At 56.7% G+C, this 20,322-nt stretch overlaps 1 protein-coding gene across 7 annotated transcripts in view; it reads right to left on the reverse strand.

Annotated features, from left to right (window-relative positions):
* The window catches only part of Cbfa2t3 (CBFA2/RUNX1 partner transcriptional co-repressor 3), a 73,920-nt gene that overhangs the window by 7,251 nt on the left and 46,347 nt on the right, over window positions 1-20,322 (reverse strand). For 3 of the 7 annotated variants that reach the window (XM_087594916.1, XM_087594915.1, NM_001108453.1), the window contains exons 2-11: window positions 17,103-17,249; window positions 14,397-14,474; window positions 9,937-10,178; window positions 9,652-9,741; window positions 5,812-5,993; window positions 4,997-5,226; window positions 2,734-2,819; window positions 1,781-1,979; window positions 1,247-1,315; window positions 403-593 (exon numbers count right to left, since the gene is read on the reverse strand). In XM_087594916.1, the coding sequence (XP_087451042.1) occupies window positions 403-593; window positions 1,247-1,315; window positions 1,781-1,979; window positions 2,734-2,819; window positions 4,997-5,226; window positions 5,812-5,993; window positions 9,652-9,741; window positions 9,937-10,178; window positions 14,397-14,474; window positions 17,103-17,223 (1,488 nt within the window). In that variant the 5' untranslated portion in view covers window positions 17,224-17,249. Of the gene's footprint in view, window positions 1-402; window positions 594-1,246; window positions 1,316-1,780; window positions 1,980-2,733; window positions 2,820-4,996; window positions 5,227-5,811; window positions 5,994-9,651; window positions 9,742-9,936; window positions 10,179-13,373; window positions 13,438-14,396; window positions 14,475-17,102; window positions 17,250-20,322 lie in introns of those variants that run through there. The other 4 variants (XM_087594913.1, XM_087594918.1, XM_087594917.1 and 1 more) reach the window with 2 other exon arrangements.

A 20,322-nucleotide genomic window follows, 5' to 3' on the forward strand; every position in this document is an offset into this window, starting at 1 on the left:
CCATTCATTGAACATCTACGTGTATGCCAGAAGCTGAGGCAGGCTGTGGGGTCCTGAAAAGTCCCCTAAACCTCTTGCTTTCTTAAGCTGAAGAACAGAGAGGGTTTGACATCAACACACTTCAGTGGAACGTGAGCCCCATCTCGTGTCAGGCCCCAGACCTTCCGTCACTGCTCCCGCAGGTTGGGAAGGCCTGAGGGTCACCTTGCCGGGTCTCACGGGTCTCTACATTAACTGACCGTTGGAGCTGAGGAGACTGCATGCTCACTTGTGGCCCCCGTGACAGTTGAGTTCACGGAGAGCAGAGAGCTTATGAGGCCTAGAGGTTGTATACGTGGGGCGTTCCAACCCAGGTTTGGCGAGCTCTCAGACTGCAGTGCCCCTGGAGGCGGCTGGCCCTACCTCGCTGGAGTCCTCCTGCTGGTTGATGACAGTCAGGGCATCCTCCGAGGCCTGTCGCTTGGCCTCAGCCAGGGCTCGCTCCATCTTGGCACGCTCTGTGGTGATGAGTTCGTGGGCTTTGCGTTCCGCATCAGACACGGCTTTCTGTAGTTCCGACATCGCCTGACGCTTCACCTCATTCACAGCTTCTTCTGTGAAGCGCAAAAGCGGGATGGTGGTCACACTGGCCAGTAGTCACCCTGGCTGGCTCCCCTGGGGATCTGGACCCTCTGCACTCGTGACTTGGGTAGGAGGAGCCTAAATGCAGTTGTGTACACACATGCCTACCATACATTGCGTGTGTGCACACAAAGGCACAAGCCGATGACTCCACTCCTTTGCTGAAGGGTATGTGGGCAAGTCCATGTGCGACCCTGGTCACGAGGAACAGAGCTGTGGGTTTCCAAAGCTGTGGGTCTACCTGCCAGCATCATGGTTCTGACTCTGGTGTGCATCTTCAGGGAGTGTGAGTCCCTACCCACAGTATGGTCTAGCAGGCTTCAGGCAAGTCCCTGCTGTGAGGGACCTGCTTTGAGAGCCACAGGTCTGCTTGGGCCTATCCACAGGGGGCCAGAAGAATATACTATGTGAACCCGGCTGTAAATACCCTGATTCATTCATTCATTCATTCATTCATTCATTCTCTCTCTCTCTCTCTCTCTCTCTCTCTCTGTCTCTCTGTTCACATACATGCATTTTGTACATACCCCCTGTGTGTGGCCCAATGTGTAAACTTGTTACATGTGGAGACCATCTGAGTCACAGACACTTCTCACGATTGTTCCCAGGGTCTGCCCTTACTCACCAGCCTTCCTCCAGATCTCTTCAGGCATATAGCCAGACAGGGTCCTGGGGGTGAAGTCCCGGTGAACATCTGAAATAAGGGGGCAGGGTACAGTGTCACACACAAAATGCGGTCATCAGTTGCCCTCTTCCACAATGAGTTCCCTTCCACTCTGGCCCGGGTTTGAAGGCAAGAAGTGTTGTTTCCCCTTGGGAAACACATGCCGCTAGGAGAATGGGGGGATTCAAATTGGCATACCCTACGAACAGTTAACGTGGATTCAGGTGGGATCTGGGCATGTTCTGGACCTCCCCCTCATCTCTGTGGTCACCACCGTGACGGGGTGGGGGGAATAGAAGCCCCTAGCTGCCTCCTTCCAAGCTTGGCCTGCACCTACCAGAACCTGGGAGGTCCAGCCTTTCCCAGGCAAATTCTCTGTTTAAGTAAGGCTGAGTGTTGGCTAGCTTCCTGGGGACATTGGTGGCATCCTACAGAGACCATGTAGGGCTAGCAGCCTCTCACTGCAGGTCCTCCATGTTCTTCCTTGGTACACACCTAGCTGAGACCCCTCAGAGCCACTGCAGCTGTTGAGGGACCGGGCGGAGATGGGAGTGGGGCCCTTCTTCCCCTCCTCAGAGTCACTGTAGCACCGGATCCAGTGGTTGAGTTCCTCGCGGTCGGCCTCCTGACACCGGCGCAGCACGGTGAGGGATCTCCGCGTCTTCTCCGCCATGTCCATGATACAGTTCAGGAGCTGCAGGCAGGTGGCAAGGCCTTCAGTACGTTGGAACCGGGGCTGTGGCCAGATGTGGCCATCCAATATGGAGGGGATGGTCAGGGAGCCAGCTCCTCATTCCTGAAGGTGGGGGCACAGAAATCTGCCTTGGCTCCCCACAGTGAAATGACTCTCACTGCCTGCGGGCACCCGACTTGAATGGGAGCTTTTCTGGATGCAGGGTGGGGGCTCGGGGTGTTGCAATCTGCCTTGGGAACCTTGCCAAGAAAGGTGCATGGTGGCCAGAGAAATGGCCGTTCTTAGGAACATCAAAGCATGGTCCTCCTGGCCTGACCAGGGCCTCAGGCACCTACCACAAAGGTGCCCTACATCTGGGGGTTGGGGATTTAGCTCAGTGGTAGAGCGCTTGCCTAGCAAGCGCAAGGCCCTGGGTTCGGTCCCCAGCTCCGGAAAAAAAAAAAAAAAAAGGTGCCCTACATCGCTGGGGCTCTACTCTGCAAGAGCCTCTGAGCAGGAAATAGTAGTGTGTGCATGGCTCAGCGTCCTCGTCTCTACCCTTTAGCAGCATCCTGATAGGCTAACAACGGACAATGATGCTCACATCAAAGGGTGGGCAGCCAGTAGGCATGCCGGTAGGTCCTGCCAGGAGATGCTGAACCCAGAGGAGGCCAAACTCGGTCAGTGTTGGTCTGCACCCCTCAGCCTTAGGCTCCAGAGTCGGGCAGACATTCTGGGAGTCACAAGGGCCTGGCAACCCCAGCCGGGTACTCACACTATTGAGATGCTTCCACTCTTCTGCCCACTCACGTTCCGTGAGCCGGTGGTCAATCACTTCTTCTTGTCGAGACCCAGGTATGGCTGCCGAAAGGGCAATGCATAGTTAGGCCCCCATGCGGATGCCAAGGCTAGCTTGCCTATTGCCAAGCCCTGCCCCTACTCCTAGGGTCAGGAAAAAGGTTAAAACCAAGTCATTGGGTTCTACCTCAGTGACTCATTGTCTCCCACCAGCCTGTCTAACCAAGCTCCTCTCGCTTCACCCATTTCTGACAGGCAGCTTTAAATGCACTTTAAAGGTCTCTCTTATTGTGGCCCAGAAACCTCCGGGCCTCTGTGCAGCTGCTCAGCGTCTGTGTGTTTATGATTTCCTCTCAGATGTCTGTTCTCCTCCTATGCATTCCTCAAAGTCCAGGCCACAGGGCCCCTCCACAGCTGCGGTCTTTGGAATTCCTCAGGCCACGTGTGTCTCTTGGGCTCTAGGTCCAAGATCTCCCTGTTTACTCTGTTTCACTACTACCCCAACTCCCAGACTGTCAGCTCCATGGAGAAACATGGCGTGCTGTGTTTACCTCTGTGTCCCAGGCTGAACTCTGACCTGGGTGTTTACCAGTATGGTCTTGGGATCGGATCGACTGTCAGCAGGATAGAAGCACCAACACAGGATGGCCCATTCTTGGTGGGATCCTGGGGCCCTTATCTCGCCACTCCCTGCCTTCATTTGCCAACCCTACCTAGTGCTTGCATAGTAAGTAGTTAGAAAGAAAAGCCCCAAGCTGACCTAGCAACTTGAGGGGTATCCCCAAGCAGTGCTTGGCACTAACTACTGCTCCCTTCTCTCTGCCTTGACCTTGCAGGGAAGGTCCATTCTCCCATACCACAGATGAGGAAACTGAGGGTGGTGAAGGGTCATGTCTGTCCATAGTCATCAGGCAGACAGTGGAGGAGGCAGTGTCGGGTGTAAAGCCAGTCTGGGTCTGTAACCTTGGGAATGGCCAAATGGGGTGGAACGGGGTGTAGGTTGCCACTGGCTGGGGCGTGAGGGACATGATGGCCCCGTCTTGGTTTTCCTGCAGTGTCAAATGCTTCTAGTGTCTTCACTGGGGCTGTGCAGGTGACCTGGCGCCAATCCAGACTTCCTGGGGCAAAGCCTCTCTTTTAAGCAGCCGTCAGCGCCTAGGGACCTCCTACTACCCTAACCTGAAATGCCTCCCTTGAGTTGCAGAAGGGCAGGGAGTGGCCACAACCGTCATCCAGCACCCACGAGGGGCCTGTGCCAACGCCCGAACTAAAATAGAGGCTGAGATCCATGCGACAGCTGTCGTTTATTTTTGCATTAGCAGAAGCGGGTGGGAATTAGCACCTGCCTGACCCGGCTGTGGCAAGCCAGACACTGTCACCTGCTGCCTAGGACCGGGCCCTGGAAGCTTCCATGGTGTGGGGGTAGGGAAAGGCCTCTGCTGACCCTGCTCAGGGACCCTAGTGGTGTTCTGAGTGACCCTGGATGGTCGTTTCTAGCATTCCGTTCCAACACACCGGGGTGCAGCCGGGGTGGCCATCTCTGGGTTTCTGCAGAGGACGTTTGGGCTAGGCAGGTGGTGCTGTGCCCAGCTGTGGCTGCCCCACGGGCACTCCTTGGGCCTCAGTTTCCTTTGAGGTGTGGGTACAGACTGAGAAATGACAGAGTGCGATTCAGTGGCATGTGCTCTGTGTCAGGTGCTGTCCTTGTCACTGGTGGCTGGGCCTTGGAGGGGAGTGTGGGCCAGGTGCTCTATCAATACCCCTGTCCTCACACAATCCCTGTTCTGACAAAGGAAGAAACCGAGGCACAGAGAGGTCGCATGGCCCACTTGAGGGTCACTTCTGAATTCAAGGAAAGGAAGGCAGCTCTGATGGTGGTCCTACTCTCAGCTACGCTGGTCTCAGGCTGCCCAAGGCAGGAGGGTGTCCCTAGGGTAGGGTCCTCTGCTGTAGTGCTATTCTGTGTGTGAGGAGGGACAACTTGTCTCTGGAGGGGCAAGTCAGGCTACATGGGCTCCTTATACCCATTTCCTTACTGGGCATCTGAGGCGGTGCTGACAGCTCCAGTGTCTTCCGCTAGGGGTTCAAACAGTTGCTGACTGAACCCCTAAATAAACACATACAAACTCTCTGCAACCCAAGCACACGCAGGCGTATCCATGTGCGCAGGCTCACGGACACACAGGGTCATGCGCTGTTCTCAGACCTCAAGTGGCTGGTGGCACCCTCACACTGCTTACCGAGGGGCCGATGGCGTTCCCGTAGCTCTCGGGGATCAGGATGTCGGTAGGAGTCCCGGAAGTGGTGGGCCATGGCCATGTCCTCCAGGCGATAGTGCGGGGGCGGGGGCGGTGTAGGGTGGGGCAGCCCATTGCTGGGGCTGCAGCGCTGGGCAGGGCTCAGGGTGCAGGACCGCTTACTGAGGTGGTCGGGGTGCAGAGGGTCCCGGTCTGACCCATTCTCTTTGGTCCTGACCAAGAAAATAGGTGGCCAATGGACATCAGCCCCAGTCTTGGATAGAGGACAATAAGGGAGGTGAGGAGAGACAGACAGGATGGAGGCAGAAACTCAGAGGAGCCCCACTGGGCTCTGCTCCCCACCTCTGACCTCCTCTGGGGCTCCAGGGAAGGAATGGATGGGGTTCCATGACCGGTGTGGTCCCCACTGTGGTATAGTGGTAAGACCAGTACCTCTGGCCAGTCAAGGGGCCCAGCCCAGATACCATAAGCCTTAGGCTCCAGGTCTCTCAGGGTTTACAAACAGCACAGAGGGAAGTGAGTTCTTGTGGACAGACCCCTCCCTGGGCTGCTGACCTCCAGGGATCCCAGAAGCCCTGGGGTCCACAGCTAATTGAACAGCATATGCCATAGAACCCAGGGTCGTCAGCCCACCAGCCTGTCCCTGCAGCGTTCATCAGGGTCAGCAGCACTGGATCAGTCCTGCTACAAAACAGGACCGGGCCAGCTGTCTGGAAGAGCTGCGGCAGGGGCAGGTGGGCAGGAAGAGGCCACCTTGGGGTCACCTCCCGTCCTGTGGGTCTATGAGAGGCTGCTACCTGTCAGGTGTTTTCCTCTTGCCGTTCTCGTTGACTTCCAGCAGGAGCTCAGACGAGTCCACCGGGGAGGTGGCGCTGGCATCCAGCAGCAGCTGTTCGTGCTGGGCCAGGTACTGGGCAGGCGTCTGCTTGGCCAGGCGGGCGCAGTGCAGGAGCTCTCGCTGCAGCAGCGGAAGATTAGCCTGCGGGTAGGACAGGGGCTTTAGGCACAGCTGACTGCCAGCTGGGGTGCAAGCCCACAGAGCCTGTTCGTAGTAGACAGCCCAGAGCTGCTTATGTGTGACTCAGGGCTGCTCTGGGTCCTTCAGGTTCCTTTCTCCTTCCGAAGGCACAGTGGGAAATGACAGGCCTGGGCCCCACTGGACACGGAGCAGTGTAGGGATTTTGCTACCTCCTAGAGTGCTGTCTGCAGCCAATATTCTCTACCTGTACCCCCGTCTAAACAGGCACCATACCATCCTTGGCATGGAGAAAGAAAGCAAGGTTTGGAGGGGGCAGACAACTGACTATGCACACATGCATGAGAGTGAGAGGGGAAGGGAGATGGGAAGGGAGAGGGGAGGGGGAGAGAGAGAGAGGAAGGGATGGGGGATGGGAGACGATAGGGATTCAAATGAGGAGCGCTGTATTGCTGCAGGGTCTCTCTGCTCTAACCCCCAAAATGCACTGTCCAGAAGCCCTACTGACCCAGCTCCTCTCTCAGCCCTGAACAAAGCTCACAGCTGGAACTTGGGACATCAGCACGTAAGGACTTATGACCTCCGTGAACCCAAGCCTCAGTCATGACATCACAACTAGATTCTGCATTTTGCAGACGAAGCCACAGCTCGCAGACTCTATCTCTGTGAGCTTCTCCCAAGTGCTGGGCTAGGGGACTTCCAGAGCTGTTGTGGGTAGAGGGGGCAGGCTGGCCCTCAGCGTGCTGGACAGGGGCCCAGGGGCAGGCTCTTGGGAGAGCCAGCAGCTCTAAGTATTGGTAAATAATCTACAACTTTCCCATGTGTTTCAAAGCGCCAGGGTAGCTTTCTCCAGCCTCCGCCTCCTCAGCCTCTGTTGGCACATCCACCCAATGCATCCACCCGGCGCATCAGGCGGCCGATGCGTTTTTTTGTTGAGCGGTGAGGCTGTCGGGCTTGTTTTTCTGTTGCTGAACAGGGGCCAGCCCACCATCTGCCGACCACGTCAGAAGCATGAGCTGGTTTGAGGTCCTGGGAGGTCTCGGTAGTCCAGGGAGTCTCCTCCCTCTCCAGTCCCCCACCCTCTCCTTGGCCAGCATGGTGGGGCGGGGGCTGGGCATGAACACCATCTGGTTGCTGTTCGGGTGGGGGAACATCTGGGGTCCTGGCCAGCTGGGGCCAGCTGGGAGCTGGAGCCTCGGGTGGGGCGGCTTCTGAAAAGCTCCACTCCGTCCAGCTACATGGAGGCGGGCGTGGGGCAGAGTGGAGGGGACCTAGGATCAGGTAGCCCCCCGTTGTACCGCCCAGATATGAGGCAGCCCTTGGCTGGAGATACAGGACCACTTCTCGCCCAGAAAGAACCAGTCCTCATTCTTTTGCAGAAGTCCCAGGCATCATTCGGAGATCACATCAAGCTGGTCACAGGGTGGTCTGGGCCCTAACTTTACTTGGCATGGACATTTTGATGCCCAGAAGAAAAAAAAAATCGAAACCAGCTTTGGCCTGGATGGGACTCTGGTGAAAGAGTACTACAGCACACACACACAGAACCACCACTAAGCCCTGAGTTTTTATGGCGCTTCACTCTGGTCTGCAGAGCCTCTCCACCACAGGCTGTTGAGTGAGATTTGGTACACCTCACCCCGGCTGGGCTACGGAGGAGTTGTGTGGTCTTGGGAAGGTCACACAAGCTCTCTTGACTCACCGGCAGACCAGAGCTCTGGAAGCCTTGGTGTGCTAGGCTCCAGAGAGCCCTGTGTGAATTAGCTCAGCGCTTCCTATCACATGGGTGGCAGGCAGCTTTATCTTGCCTAGGAAAGGACTCAAGAGGGCCCCACCGTTGGAGCCAGGAGATCCATAACTATTCAGGATGGTGCTATGGTGGCCCTCCGCCCTGCCAAGAGGGCACTCCACTCACCGAGGGCAGGGAGGCACCTGGAACTGCCTGACCCTTTCCCCTAGTTTCTCTGTTTCTAGATGATTGGGGATAGGCCCCCAAAGTAGCCATGCCTCTTTGAGAGGACAGAGTGGGCTCTGGCTGGTATCTTGGCAACAACGTCAGAAATCCTGGCTGCCAGGCTATATTTTCAGGTTTTACCTTTGGCTCTTATAGTCCTTCCACCCCAGGAGCTCCATGTCATGAGGAGACAGAATTACCACCCAGTGTTCCTCACAATGAGACACTGAGGTCCTGGGTGAGCCAATGCGGGCCCAGAGAAGTGAAATGGAGGAGGTCTCTTGAGAAGGCAGAGCCTAGCGAGGTGATCCACCTAGTGTTTGCTTTAGGTGATCCCGCACTAAGTTAGGTAGGAAGGATCCTGGGGGGAAGGGACCACGGGAAGTGGAAGCTGGGTTATTCCAGGCACAGACAGGGTGGCTAATGCTGCAGGGAGCATCTGTTGCGAACATCGGCTCTGACAAAGAAAGCAGGCGCATGGTATCCCAAAGACAGGCGGCGGCAGTCAGCAGCACGCGGAGGGTGAGGAGAACGGGGCGCCTCCGACGCACACCAAGTGACTGCCAGGTGGGCCTACTCGCTGGCACCCGCGGCTTCTCTGTTGTCACTAGCTCCAGTGTGAACCCAGCAAGGTATGGGTGGGAGGGAGGAGGAGAGTGGATATGGGTGTCATGTGGGGTCCCTCTGTGAGGTGTCAGAGGGGATGAGGCCGGTAGGGCATGTCCTGTGAATGTTGTGGGCACCCTGAACAGGAGAGACCCAAGCTTGAACCCAGCCTTGGGAATCTAGCAGCGGGGAAAGAAAAGGCTTCCGTTCTGATTAACTTGAGAGTGTCAGGGCTGTGTATCCCCCTCTGGGGGCCAACAGGGCATCTGTGCAGAGAGCCTTAGAATCCATTCTTGGTCTAAGCTGGGCAGTTATAAAACTTACTGACGTAGCTGCTCTGTGAGAATGGAGAACTCCAGCCTCAGGGGCTGAGTAGAGAGGGGAGGAGCCAGCCCAGTGACCCCCTAGGTAGCTCGGTGGGGGCTCACACCTTGGAGCACATCCCTTATATGATCTGAAGCAGGCATCTCCCTGAGAGGTCTAAGCAGAAAAGGGTCACGTGGGCAAACACCTTTGGAAGCGTGCCGCCCTCTGTCCTCTCGAGTGAAGAGCTACAGTGAAGTCACAGGCCCATCGTGAGGGCCTGGCTCATTCCTGGGCGTCGATGCATAGACGACCAGATTTTAAAACACAGCCTCTCACTGAGCCTGGCAGTGCACACCTGCAACCCCAACTACTGGATGCTGAGGCAGGAGGATAGAGCTCAAGGCCAGCCTGGGAAACTTAGTGAGACCCTGCCTCAAAATGCAAAAGGGCTAGAGATGCGCAGCTCGGTGGTAGGACAACCCACCTAACGTGCACAAGACTATGCTCACCCCTCAGAGCGACAAAACCCAACCAACCAAAAAAGCCACGCGACCCCCCACAAACAAACACGGGTCCTCATTCCGAGGGTTCTGCCTGGGGATGGGAACAGCATCTGGTGCCACCCCACCCACCGTCCAGCCACATGCCTACCTGTCCATCCCCCGTCCTCCACCCTCTGCATGTACAACTATTCCCCTCACTGGATTCCAGCCATACAGACAGTCGTATCCCCTCCCTCCCTGGGGCCTTTGCATACACCGTCCCTGTTGCCTGGAGGGTGCTGCCTTTGTTTACCTTCAGAAAGGGGATGACGAACGGCCTCAGTGGAAAGTTGGTGGCTTCTTGGAGCTTGGAATGAAACTCTTCGATCGTCAGAGTTGAGTTCTGCAGAGAGACCGCCCCATCTAAAGGTTCCCGCGCATGACCGGGATGCCCCACCCACACCTTGGAGAGGAGGAGGAGGTTCCAGGTCTGGCTTGAGGGCTGGGGAGAACATGATGGGGGTTGTGGCCATCCTGACAGAGCCAGTGGCAGAGGCTGTCGTGGGGAACATGGGCGCCTGATAGCTCGTAGACTCACCACCAGTCCCAGCACCAGTGTGCGCACGCGCTCCCCGATCTCGGGCGAGATGTCGCTGCCAAACTGCTGCAGGGTGGTGAGGAACCGCTTGAGTTTGCTGAGCTGCCGCGCCCCGCAGGCCGGGGGCAGGTGCTGTGTGGACAGCGAGGCTGTGGATGAGGTGGCTGGGCCGTTGCTGAAGCCATTGGGCGTAGACGGGGCACCGTGGATGGCCGTGGGTGAGTGGCTGCTGCCGTTCATCACTGTAGGAGAGCGGTGGGTGTGCGAGCGTGAGGGCAAGGTATAACAACTGTACTTGGTGGTTGCAAGTACGCAACAAGGACGGTGCCCCATAGGACAGCGACGACGACGACGACAACGATGATGGCCGGTGTCCTACACAGCTGACGTTCTGTTCCTGCAACCATTCTGTGCTCATGGGTCTTACACATTTTTATAGATAGGCGAACTTGTAAAGGGAAGGTGACTCTCTTTACCTCAGGTACCTCAGAAGGAGGGTGGCAGGGCTCACCCCCAGGTACCTCAGAAGGAGGGTGGCAGGGCTCACCCCCGGGTACCTCAGAAGGAGGATGGCAGGGCTCACCCCCAGGTACCTCAGAAGGAGGGTGGCAGGGCTCACCCCCAGGTACCTCAGAAGGAGGATGGCAGGGCTCACCCCCAGGTACCACAGACAGGAGGGTGGCAGGGCTCACCCACAGGTACCCCAGATAGGAGGATGGCAGGGCTCACCCCCAGGTACCTCAGAAGGAGGATGGCAGGGCTCACTCCCAGGTACCTCAGAAGGAGGGTGGCAGGGCTCACCCCCAGGTACCTCAGAAGGAGGATGGCAGGGCTCACCCCCAGGTACCTCAGAAGGAGGGTGGCAGGGCTCACCCCCAGGTACCTCAGAAGGAGGATGGCAGGGCTCACCCCCAGGTATCCCAGACAGGAGGGTGGCAGGGCTCACCCCCAGGTACCTCAGAAGGAGGGTGGCAGGGCTCACCCCCAGGTACCTCAGAAGGAGGGTGGCAGGGCTCACCCCCAGGTATCCCAGACAGGAGGGTGGTAGGGCTCACACACTGGGAGTGTCTACAGGGACAGACATTTGTGGAGCTGGCTTACGCTGTCCCTGGGGGCTACCCTGAGCCTGACCTTCAGGCCAGCTGATATTCTAGATGCCGCAGACGCCCAGTTCATCCTCCCCAACTGGCTCAGGTTTCCACTATGGGCAAGCCACAGGGCGTCTTCACCCATGGTGTGGGAAATGAGAAGTCACCCCCATCACCCCAAGAAAAGGCTGGCAACCCAGCCCCCCTGCTCCCACAGCCTCAAGTAACACCTTCTACCCAATCTCCTTCCCAACTCTGAGCAATGTACCCAGAGCCTCTCCAACCTGGACCCTGAGCCTCTCTAACCTTGAGCAACACCATTGCCAGCAAATCGGTCCAATGGGACTCAACATCAGCAGAGCCTGAGACCCCCCAGGGGGAGATGGTTGGGTTCTTCAGGGGGTTTTGACACAAGAGACTGTGTCCAGGGGCTAACTCATGCCGAGGACAAATCAAGTGACCAACGAGACAGCAGATAAGCGTGCTACAGGATCACAGCTGCCAGTCACTAAGCCCTGGCTGACTGGGTAGCCCCGTCATTGGCTCAGCGTCCCAGGGCCAAGGCCAGGGGCTGCCACTCAGCCCTCTCAGCCCTGAGGGACAAAGGTTAAAAGCTGAGGTGGTGGGCCCTCGCTATGATTTGCAGGGTCTGCAGACAGGTCAGAGATCACAGGTTACAAATGCTACCTCTAGGCGTACAGACATGTTCCCACACCTCTGGCTCATACAACTGTGGCTTCTGTTTGTGTCCTATGCCCCTGACCTTAGGGATATGCCACTGTCTCCTGCCTTGGCGGAAAGTACACAAGCCAGGTGTACTGGGAGGTAGCCAAAGGGCTGGGCACAGACACGTGAGGTGGGGCTTTACCGGAGTCCCTCCTTCCTGGCCCTCAGATCTCTGTGGCTGCTATGGTTCTTGTAGGATCCTGTCATACCTCTGCTCACACTACAGAATGGGGGGGGCAGAGGGCTAACCCAACTCTGTCAGTCTTATGCTTTCAGTCTGTCCTTGTGGGCCCCGTATAGCCTTCTCTTGCTAACTCGTGCAGTGGCTGGCTCCATCTTGTGCAGATCCTGCCCGAGGCTCTAGCCCAGATAAACCCCTGGGGCTGGGGCTAGTGGCCTCCCCCACAAACATCGTCTTGATCCTCATAGACCGAAGTAAGCAGCTCGTAGGTTGAGCCAGCTGGTGGCCCCCAACTGTCCTATCCTAGGGTGGAACCCCACCTTCCACATGAGTTAAGACAAGACCCAGCCAAGAGATGCTCTGGCATGGTGTGGGTGTGGCTGCTGGTATAATTCCCTCAGAGAACACCCCTCCCTGTTCTTCTGTCCTCACCCGCAGTCTGACAGTCACCTGCTACAAGGGTTGTGTTCTCACAGGTCCTCAGGCATCCCCATTTCATAAATCCGTGAGGGTCTGGGGACAGCACCTGTCCAGATAGGTCAGACCTAGGCCTGGTGTTGGTCTCTCTATCTGCCAGTGGTCCCAAGCCATTCTGAGGTTTCGAGGTGGGCTTTAAGGTCAGAGCATAGCAGTCTAGCTCATTTCCCAAGCCATGGCTTCTAGAGCCTGTGTATGACGCCAGCTTACCTGGACGTCGGCCCTCATGAGGTCACAACCATGACAGACCCTACATGTTGGTTATTCTGGGAGGCACCCTTTGATAGCCGCTTCTGAGGACCAGACGTTTCAAAGCACGTGGGGAGAGACGTGCAGGATCCAGGGTACCTGGTATTTTTATGCTGCCACCAGGAATGGCAACCCTCTGCATTTGGTCCTAAGTGGCTCCCCTTTCCTGGTATTGGGGGGGCATACACGGATGCTGAAACCTCCCATTTGTCTCCCCCAGAATGATCTCGGGAGCCCCTTCTAGGACCGAGGATACACAGTCAGTTCCAGAATGACTGCATGCTCGTAGAGGCAGGCAGGCATAAGCACCATGTCTGGAAGCACCCCTCTTGCTCTGGGGTGGTCATTGATGTCGGCACACAGCATCCTAACGACTCCAGGCTCCTAGGCTCTTTAAGACCATATCCAGAGGACCCCACTGGGAGGATTTCCCTCTTCCTGGTGAGCTCTGACAGCAGCAGCCACCGCCGCCACACACGCCCCAGTCAACCCTAATGACATCCACTTGCTGTCACCTCAGCCAGGCCAGGAGATGGCTTGTTGCCACGGAGACCTCACTAATAACTGTGGACTTGTGTCTTAAGACCGAGGGTTCTATCACCAGGACTCTGGGCCTTCTGGTAGTTTCTAAGACATGCCGATGGATACATTGTCTAGTCCACGCCACCCACCGGACCCAGCCTGGCCTGGCCCTGTCCTCCCTGAGGCCCGCTTACCAGCCTTGCTCTGAGCGCCTGGGTCCCCCGTGGCCCGTTCGCCTCACTGCCTGTCTTCCCTCCCGAGGCTGCAGGGCAGTCTCAGCAGCTAAAGAGACGCCAAAAATAGCCCCCAGCACAAGTGTTTTCATTACCACAACAGGTGTGTTACTAAGTTAGACCGTACACGTGTCCTCGGCTGATGTTTGGGGGCACACGCTAGCACCCCCATTACTCCCCTCAGCCTTGATGCTTGGGTGGGAATTGGCCTGGGGCACATAGACCCCGATAACAGCTCTTCCACCCTTTCTCCCCGACACGGGGAACAGCAGTATCACCACGGCAAGAATCGGCCAACAGTTGATGGCCAGTCAGGCTGTGTGCCAGACTCCAGTGTGTGGCCAAGCATGGCACAGCAAGAGAGATAACACAGAACACAGGCAACCCATGTAACCTCTTCCTCATTCTTAGAACCCGGCCGCACACACCTGGGATATACAGCTAACTGGCCCAGTCAAGGCTGCCGCCGCCAGGGGACAAGTATTCTGAGTGTCACCCCGAGCTCTGGTGGAAGCATACACCAGTGACCGATGTCCACAGAGCATGTGGTGTGGCTTAGACAAGGCAGCGCTCCAGACTGTGGTAGCATCGCTTTGCAGGAGGGGAAACTGAGGCACAGGCAACCGTTCCCTTCCTGTCGTTAGCAACCCTGCCAACAGTGGGAGCTAGGGCCTTTTAAAACAGTGGATTGTGACTTGTCGTTGACGAGCGTCCTACTGTCTCCTCACAGCCCTGGCATCTGCTCCAGTCAGCCTGTCTGGCTGGTGGAGGTGGGGCTGGGGGTGGGGATGAAGCTTAGTAGGTGTTTGCATGCAAAGGCCCCACAGTTCCAGCACGAGGTCTGAGGGTCTCGGTCTCTAGCCCTAGGCCCCTGGGCCTCTCTTGTCTTTAAGGATGCTGGAGATCCAGCAATAGGAGTGTAGAGGCCACGAGAAGGACCCAGGTGGCCTTCTTGAAGCCCTCGGTTCTTGTTATTCTACTTACAGAGACAGACCATGGACCACTTTAAGCAGCCGTGGAAACGGCCGTGGGGTAGAGACGTCGCAGGTCCATCCTCGCCATCTGTAAGCAAAATAAGAAGAACAGGCTGTCAGGAGGGAGCCCCAGCGGCTGTTCCCTCTGCTGCTTAGTGGCAGTCCTAGAGACCATGCTGTTGCCACTGGGGGCTGGTCCACTCCTCTGGGCCTCAGTTTTCTCCTCTGTAAAATGGGTCGCACTGGGTTTCTGTCAGCAGGACACTTAACTTGTAAAGGTTGTCTTCCCAGAAAGTGCTCCCTCAGCACTGTCCTTGAGGGACCTGAGGGTCCAGACTGTGTGTGTTCAGCGACAGAGATTCAGTCAGGTCTGTTATGTGAGGTGGGGCTATGTCAGCGGATGCACGTGGTAGCTTCAGGAGTAGTGAACCCCCTGCCTCAGAAACTTGCAAGGGCAGATGGGAGCTCAACTCACTTACAGGCTTCCTGTCTGAGAGGAGTGTAAACTGGGTCAATGCTTCCCAGGTCTCCACACTCAGCCTCCTGCCTATCTCCCCAGCCACAGACCAATCTGTGCCCAGGGTGGTCACTGGGCCAGGAAAACCACAGGCCTCAAGTAGGTTCAAGGTCAGTTCTCTACATTTGGCTTGGAGCACTGGGCAGGAATCTGCAGCCGGCTGCAGAGGCTTTACCAGGGCTGCCACCAGCCAGGTGCAGGGGGGTGTGGTTAACCACGTGGATTAGGGACGAACCTGAGGTGACCCCAGGAGGCCTGGGCCTCAGACAACAACTACCCCCAAGACCTGAACCCCGAAACCCCCACGCACACACAACTGGAAGTGTCCGCTAAGAGAAAAACAAAAGCCTTGTGCTCTACAAAGCTGCGACCCCCAGGGTGCGACTGAGGGGCAGGAGGGACACAAACCCTCCCCATGGAACACACATGTTCTGCTCACCGGCGCATCTGTTTACAAACCTCAGGAGAGCAAAGCCTCGATTTGGGCCCCAGCTGACCCCATCCTCACTCTAAACCAGAAACATCTGGGGCCCTGGGTAGCTTTTGAGATAAGAGTTGGTCCAAGGGGGAAACGCAGGCTGGGGAAGGCTCAGCCTCAGGATGGGTGATAGCCCATCATCCAAAAGCAGCCCGTCGGATGCTCTGTTCGTTCCTGCTCAGGGCCCCCAAACCTCTGGAGGACCCTTGTTTCATGGCCTCATGGCTGGGAGAGCATCTCCTACAGATGATGTTGTTTCTAGGTTAACGCATTGGCTGGTGACATCGGCGCCATCCCACAGAATCCCCTCACTGTCCCCTCAGAGTCCTCATCACTGGGTGAGCTCCGAGGCCAGAGTCTACCTGTGGCTCAGCCCAGAGGGAAGGATGCTTAGGGAGGGACGCAGGGTGGCTATGCCAGCTGCATTGTTGAGGGAGGAGGAGTGTGAGAACAGGCATAGGTATCTTCAGCCTGGAGGAGCATGGCGGAAAGGCAGACCCAGGACCTGGCAGGGCCATCTGTCCTCGGAGAGCATCAGGTTGCTTAGGGGAGAGATCCAGCTACAAGAGGCAGGGCTAGGAGTCCTCACTCAGGGCTCACCCACTGATGGGTGCTGGGTTAACTGTAGGAAGTAGGGGGGGGTAGCACCTCCCAGGAGACTGGAAGGTATATATGGTTATCTACACGAGACAACCTGCTGTGTGCTGGCCATTTCTCAGATGAACCTGGTTCCATGCGGCTATACCTGGAAGCAGGAGCCCGGAACCCCACCAGTAGGGATATGGCTAGCCTGGGACATGGCTAGCCTGGGACATGGCTAGCCTGGGACATGGCTAGCCTGGGACATGGCTAGCCTGGGACATGGCTAGCCTGGGACATGGCTAGCCTGGGACATGGCTAGCCCGGGGTTGAGCTGCTCCTTCCTTACCTCAGCCTTTCTCTAAGCAGCAAAGCTTCACTAAGAGCTTTAACTCGAAGGGCAGAGTTGGCGCTCCGTGTCCAGGGATGAAGAGGCCAGAGGAAGCGTACATGCCCCGGAAAGTAGGTGACACCAGGCTGAGTTACTGAAGCCTCTCCCACAGAGAGGGATCTTGCTTCAGTGTGAGATCTGAGGAAGGGTCCCTCAGGTACATGTCATCAAGGGTTGCAATGGGGACGGCAGCGCATGGCTTCTTCTCCCTACCAGAACACTTGGGGCAAACTCTTAAACCTCTTCCTTGGGGGAGGGCGATGGGACGCTGGCCCCTCTAGTGGCCCAACCCTGGGAATTTCCCAACTGCTCAGTTTAAGATGCAATCTTTTGAGGGAAAGAGGTGGCTATGGAAGAGAGACAACACTCCTGCGCTAGGCTCCCTGGAGTCCCCCACGGTGGCCTCTGCTCTGTGCCGCTGAGCTGAGTTTAAGTACCTGGGGCCTTCGGACATCAGCGCTTGTAGGCTGGTGCTAATGTCTGGTACCTTACTTCCTTTTCACAATGGCTGTAAGGCAGGGACCCCAGCAGGCCCCCACTCTACAAATGAGGAAGCCAGGCCGGAGCGCTAATGCACCTAGCTTACCCAAAGTTGTACAGCAAGTAGGAGGTGTCCGTCTCTGAGCCTAAGACTAGGCTGCCAACGGGTCACAGAGTCAGTCATGTTCCGTTAGACACACGAGTACAGAATTCCCAATGACTCCATCTATTCTACCCTCGAGGTATGGGCAGGGTAGGGGGAGAGACTCACGTGTGTGAGGTGTGAAGGAGGGTGGTCGTGTGGCTCCCTGGGATGAGGTGGGAGGAGGGGGCGGCATGCTGGGGGGTGTGGACCGGGGCTGCGTCTTCACTTCAGCCGGGGAGTCTGGCATTGCTGCAGCCTTCTCCTTCCTGTGAGCTAAGGAGAAAGAAAGAGAGAGAAAGAGATTAAGCAGCCGAGGGCAGAACAGGCTGGCCAGCACCTGGGCAGAGGCCTGAGCTTCCAGGTGGACTCCTGATGCCAACCATCCTGTGGGAGCCCCAGGTGTTCTCACAGGTGGCTAGCATCTGAGCACAGGTGGAGCAAAGACGCAGGCCAAAGGTGGGCTCGTCGGGACTAGTGTCCGTGTGGGAGCTCACAATGCAGGCCCCGTGCTCAGGCCCCATCTCAATTCTCCTGATCCACTCTTGAGTATCTATATTTATATGAGGGGTGATGATCCCAGATTTCTAGATGCTGGGACTCTCCTCTGGGATCTGCCCAGGGGGACAGGGGAACTGGCTTGGGGTGTGGAGCCACTATTTTAACCATCTCCTGCCTTGGGGTCCTTGGGACCCCCATGGGAGGCTTGTGGATGATGTCAGGGTGCCTAGGGCCTGATCCTTGAAATGTGACCCATTGGCTCAGGACATCCATTACCAGCTATGTTCGAGTGACCCAACTGCCATCAAGGTGCTCAGCTCAGGGGCAGCTGAGTAGGAAGAAGCTAAGATAGTAATAAAAGCCAGGGTGAACTGAGGGTCAGGTGGACCCTGCACATCCTAGGGCTTCACAGACAGGCTCAACCTAAGACCAAAGGGCAGGCCTTGCTCTGGGCATACTTTGGGGAGCATGGTAACCCCTGGGGCTTCCCTTTTACCATAAGGTGTGGTCAGGCAGGGTAGATGAAAAGACCTGTGTGAGCTATCTCTGTCAAGCAGCCCAGCTCTCCAGAGACAGCAATGGCGGGCTTCTGCCTGCTACGAGCAGAAAGCAGACCTCTCTGCTCCAATTACTGCTTGCCCTCCACGCTTATACCCACAGGGTCTTCCATGGGCAGGGAAGAGTGGGGACAGAGTCACAGAGTCTCTTAGCTGTCCTCATTGCAACTCTGGGTACCACCCCTCAGCCTTTCCCATCCTGCATCCCATTTCAGGGTCCCATCGTTGGCAGACTCATGTAAGTCTAGGTCACCCCACCTCTGTGGCTGGTGATTAGGAAGTGACATCTACCAGGCGGCAGGCTGGAAACAGTGAAGCCCTTCCCTAGCCCCCTGCCTGGTCTGCAGGGGGGAGAGAAGCTCAGAGACACTTTAGACAAACCCAGTGGTCCATGATGACCTGTGTCTGGGTCTGTATGGAAGAGGCAAGAAGCCCCCATCTTGCTGGGCCCACGAGGAGGGGCAGAAGGGGAGCAGATGGCACACAGAAGCCACCCAGGCTGCGGCACCTGCTGTCCCCCAGCTGTGGCTTTGGCCCCCCTCCTGCCAGCGCTCAGCCCCTCCCCTCCCTCAACTGTCCAAAGGCTGATGGCTGGGCACATGTGTGGCCGCAGCTGTGGGGACCTATCAACACCATGCCTGGCTGTAGGGCTGATGGCCAGTCTCCGGTGACAACAACCAAAGAAGGCAACTGGGACTGGCTGCCTCGGCATGGAGCGCTCCGTCCTCAACAGCCCTTCATCTGTCCAGTCTGCCCTTGGGCCCTCGGGCAGATGGGGTTGCCCGGGAGGGTATCGCCAGGGCCAAATGTCTCAAGTACCAGGCTGGCTCTGGTCACAGGCCCAGGACACTGGGGTCACTCTGTGTCTCTGAAGCCTTTCACAGAGGGGAAGTGGCTTCACCTGAACTTCAGGTTCCAAAGTAAAGCCAACCGAGTAGCAGCACCGTAGGCAGCTAGGCCAGCACTGGCACTAGCCGTTCTCTCTCCGCACACATGTGCAGAGAGAGAATGGCTAGTTAGTATCATAACGATAGGCCCACTGGTGCCACGGGCCAGGGTACCATGACATACTGGCTGTCACTTGCATGCCCGTGATGTCATAGGGTCACTAGTCACCTAGTGACCTATAGAGGCTTAATTTTCCCTCTTGTTTATAGGATGTGGATCCTAGAGGCCAGGGGTCATCCCTCTGCCTCAGAACCTGAAATGTTTATTGCCAGAAGAGCTCTGTTCCCAGCACTTCACGGCTGTCATTTGTCCTCACAGAAGTCTTGAGGCCCTGATTCCACTCAAAGCCCGTTTCACAGAGAGGGTGGGGCACACTGCAGTGTCATGATCTGCTCCAAATCACACAGCACACATAGACACTGGATCAAAAGCTAGTGAGCGTGGGGACTTGGTCCTCTTCTTCGGACTGGTCAGCAGCCTCCAGGTCTGGGGTTGCTCCCCCTCTGCCTTTACACTTTCCTTGCCTTCCCCCAGCAGCCTAAGGGCATCCACCTCCCAGCATGCCCTGGGTATCTTGTTTCCTTCTCTAACTTAACTCCTCCTGGCAGTTCCCCTGGACTGTCCACACTGCAGACACCTTGCTCCCTGGTCAACCCATCTGCAAGGCTTCCTTGTGGATTGTAGCCACCAGGAGGTGATGACTAAGGGAAGGAATTCCATGAGGAAGTATCTCTCTGGAGTACCATGCCAGGACCCTCAGAGAAAGGGTAGAGGGAGCCTGGAGGTCAGTGCTCAAGGGCCAGCTGATAGTTGGGTAGGTCAGGTGGGAGGGGCGGGCTCTGAGAGGCATCTCCCAGAGCCTGAGTCTCTTACCTCTAAAGTATGAAAACCACTCACTTCCCTGAGGTGGTGTGTGTGTGTGTCACTCACTTTCCTGAGGGTGTGTGTGTGTGTGCGTGTGCGTGTGTGTGTGTGTGCACGAATATGCATGAGTTCTCACAGGTGTGTGTGTTTGTGTGTGTGAGTGTGTGTGTGTGTGCGTATGCATGTGTGCTCACAGGTGTGTGTGAGTGTGTGTGTGTGTGCATATGCATGTGTGCTCACAGGTGTGTGTGTTTGTGTGTATGAGTGTGTGTGTGAGAGTGTTTGTGTGCGTGTTTGTGTGTGTGTGTGTGTGAGTGTGTGAAAAGAGGTGGGGGTGTCATTCATAGGGACCTGTACCACCAATATTTTATTTATTTAGAGGTTTGTTGTGTGGCCAAAGATGGCCTTGAACTTCTGATCCTTCTGCTTCTGCTTTTTGAAAGCTGGGATTACAAGTGTGTGCCGCCGCGCCGGTGTAT

This window comes from Rattus norvegicus, chromosome 19 (assembly GCF_021556685.1).
Source record: "Rattus norvegicus strain SHRSP/BbbUtx chromosome 19, alternate assembly SHRSP_T2T, whole genome shotgun sequence".
In the NCBI taxonomy this organism is placed as follows: Eukaryota; Metazoa; Chordata; class Mammalia; order Rodentia; family Muridae; genus Rattus; species Rattus norvegicus.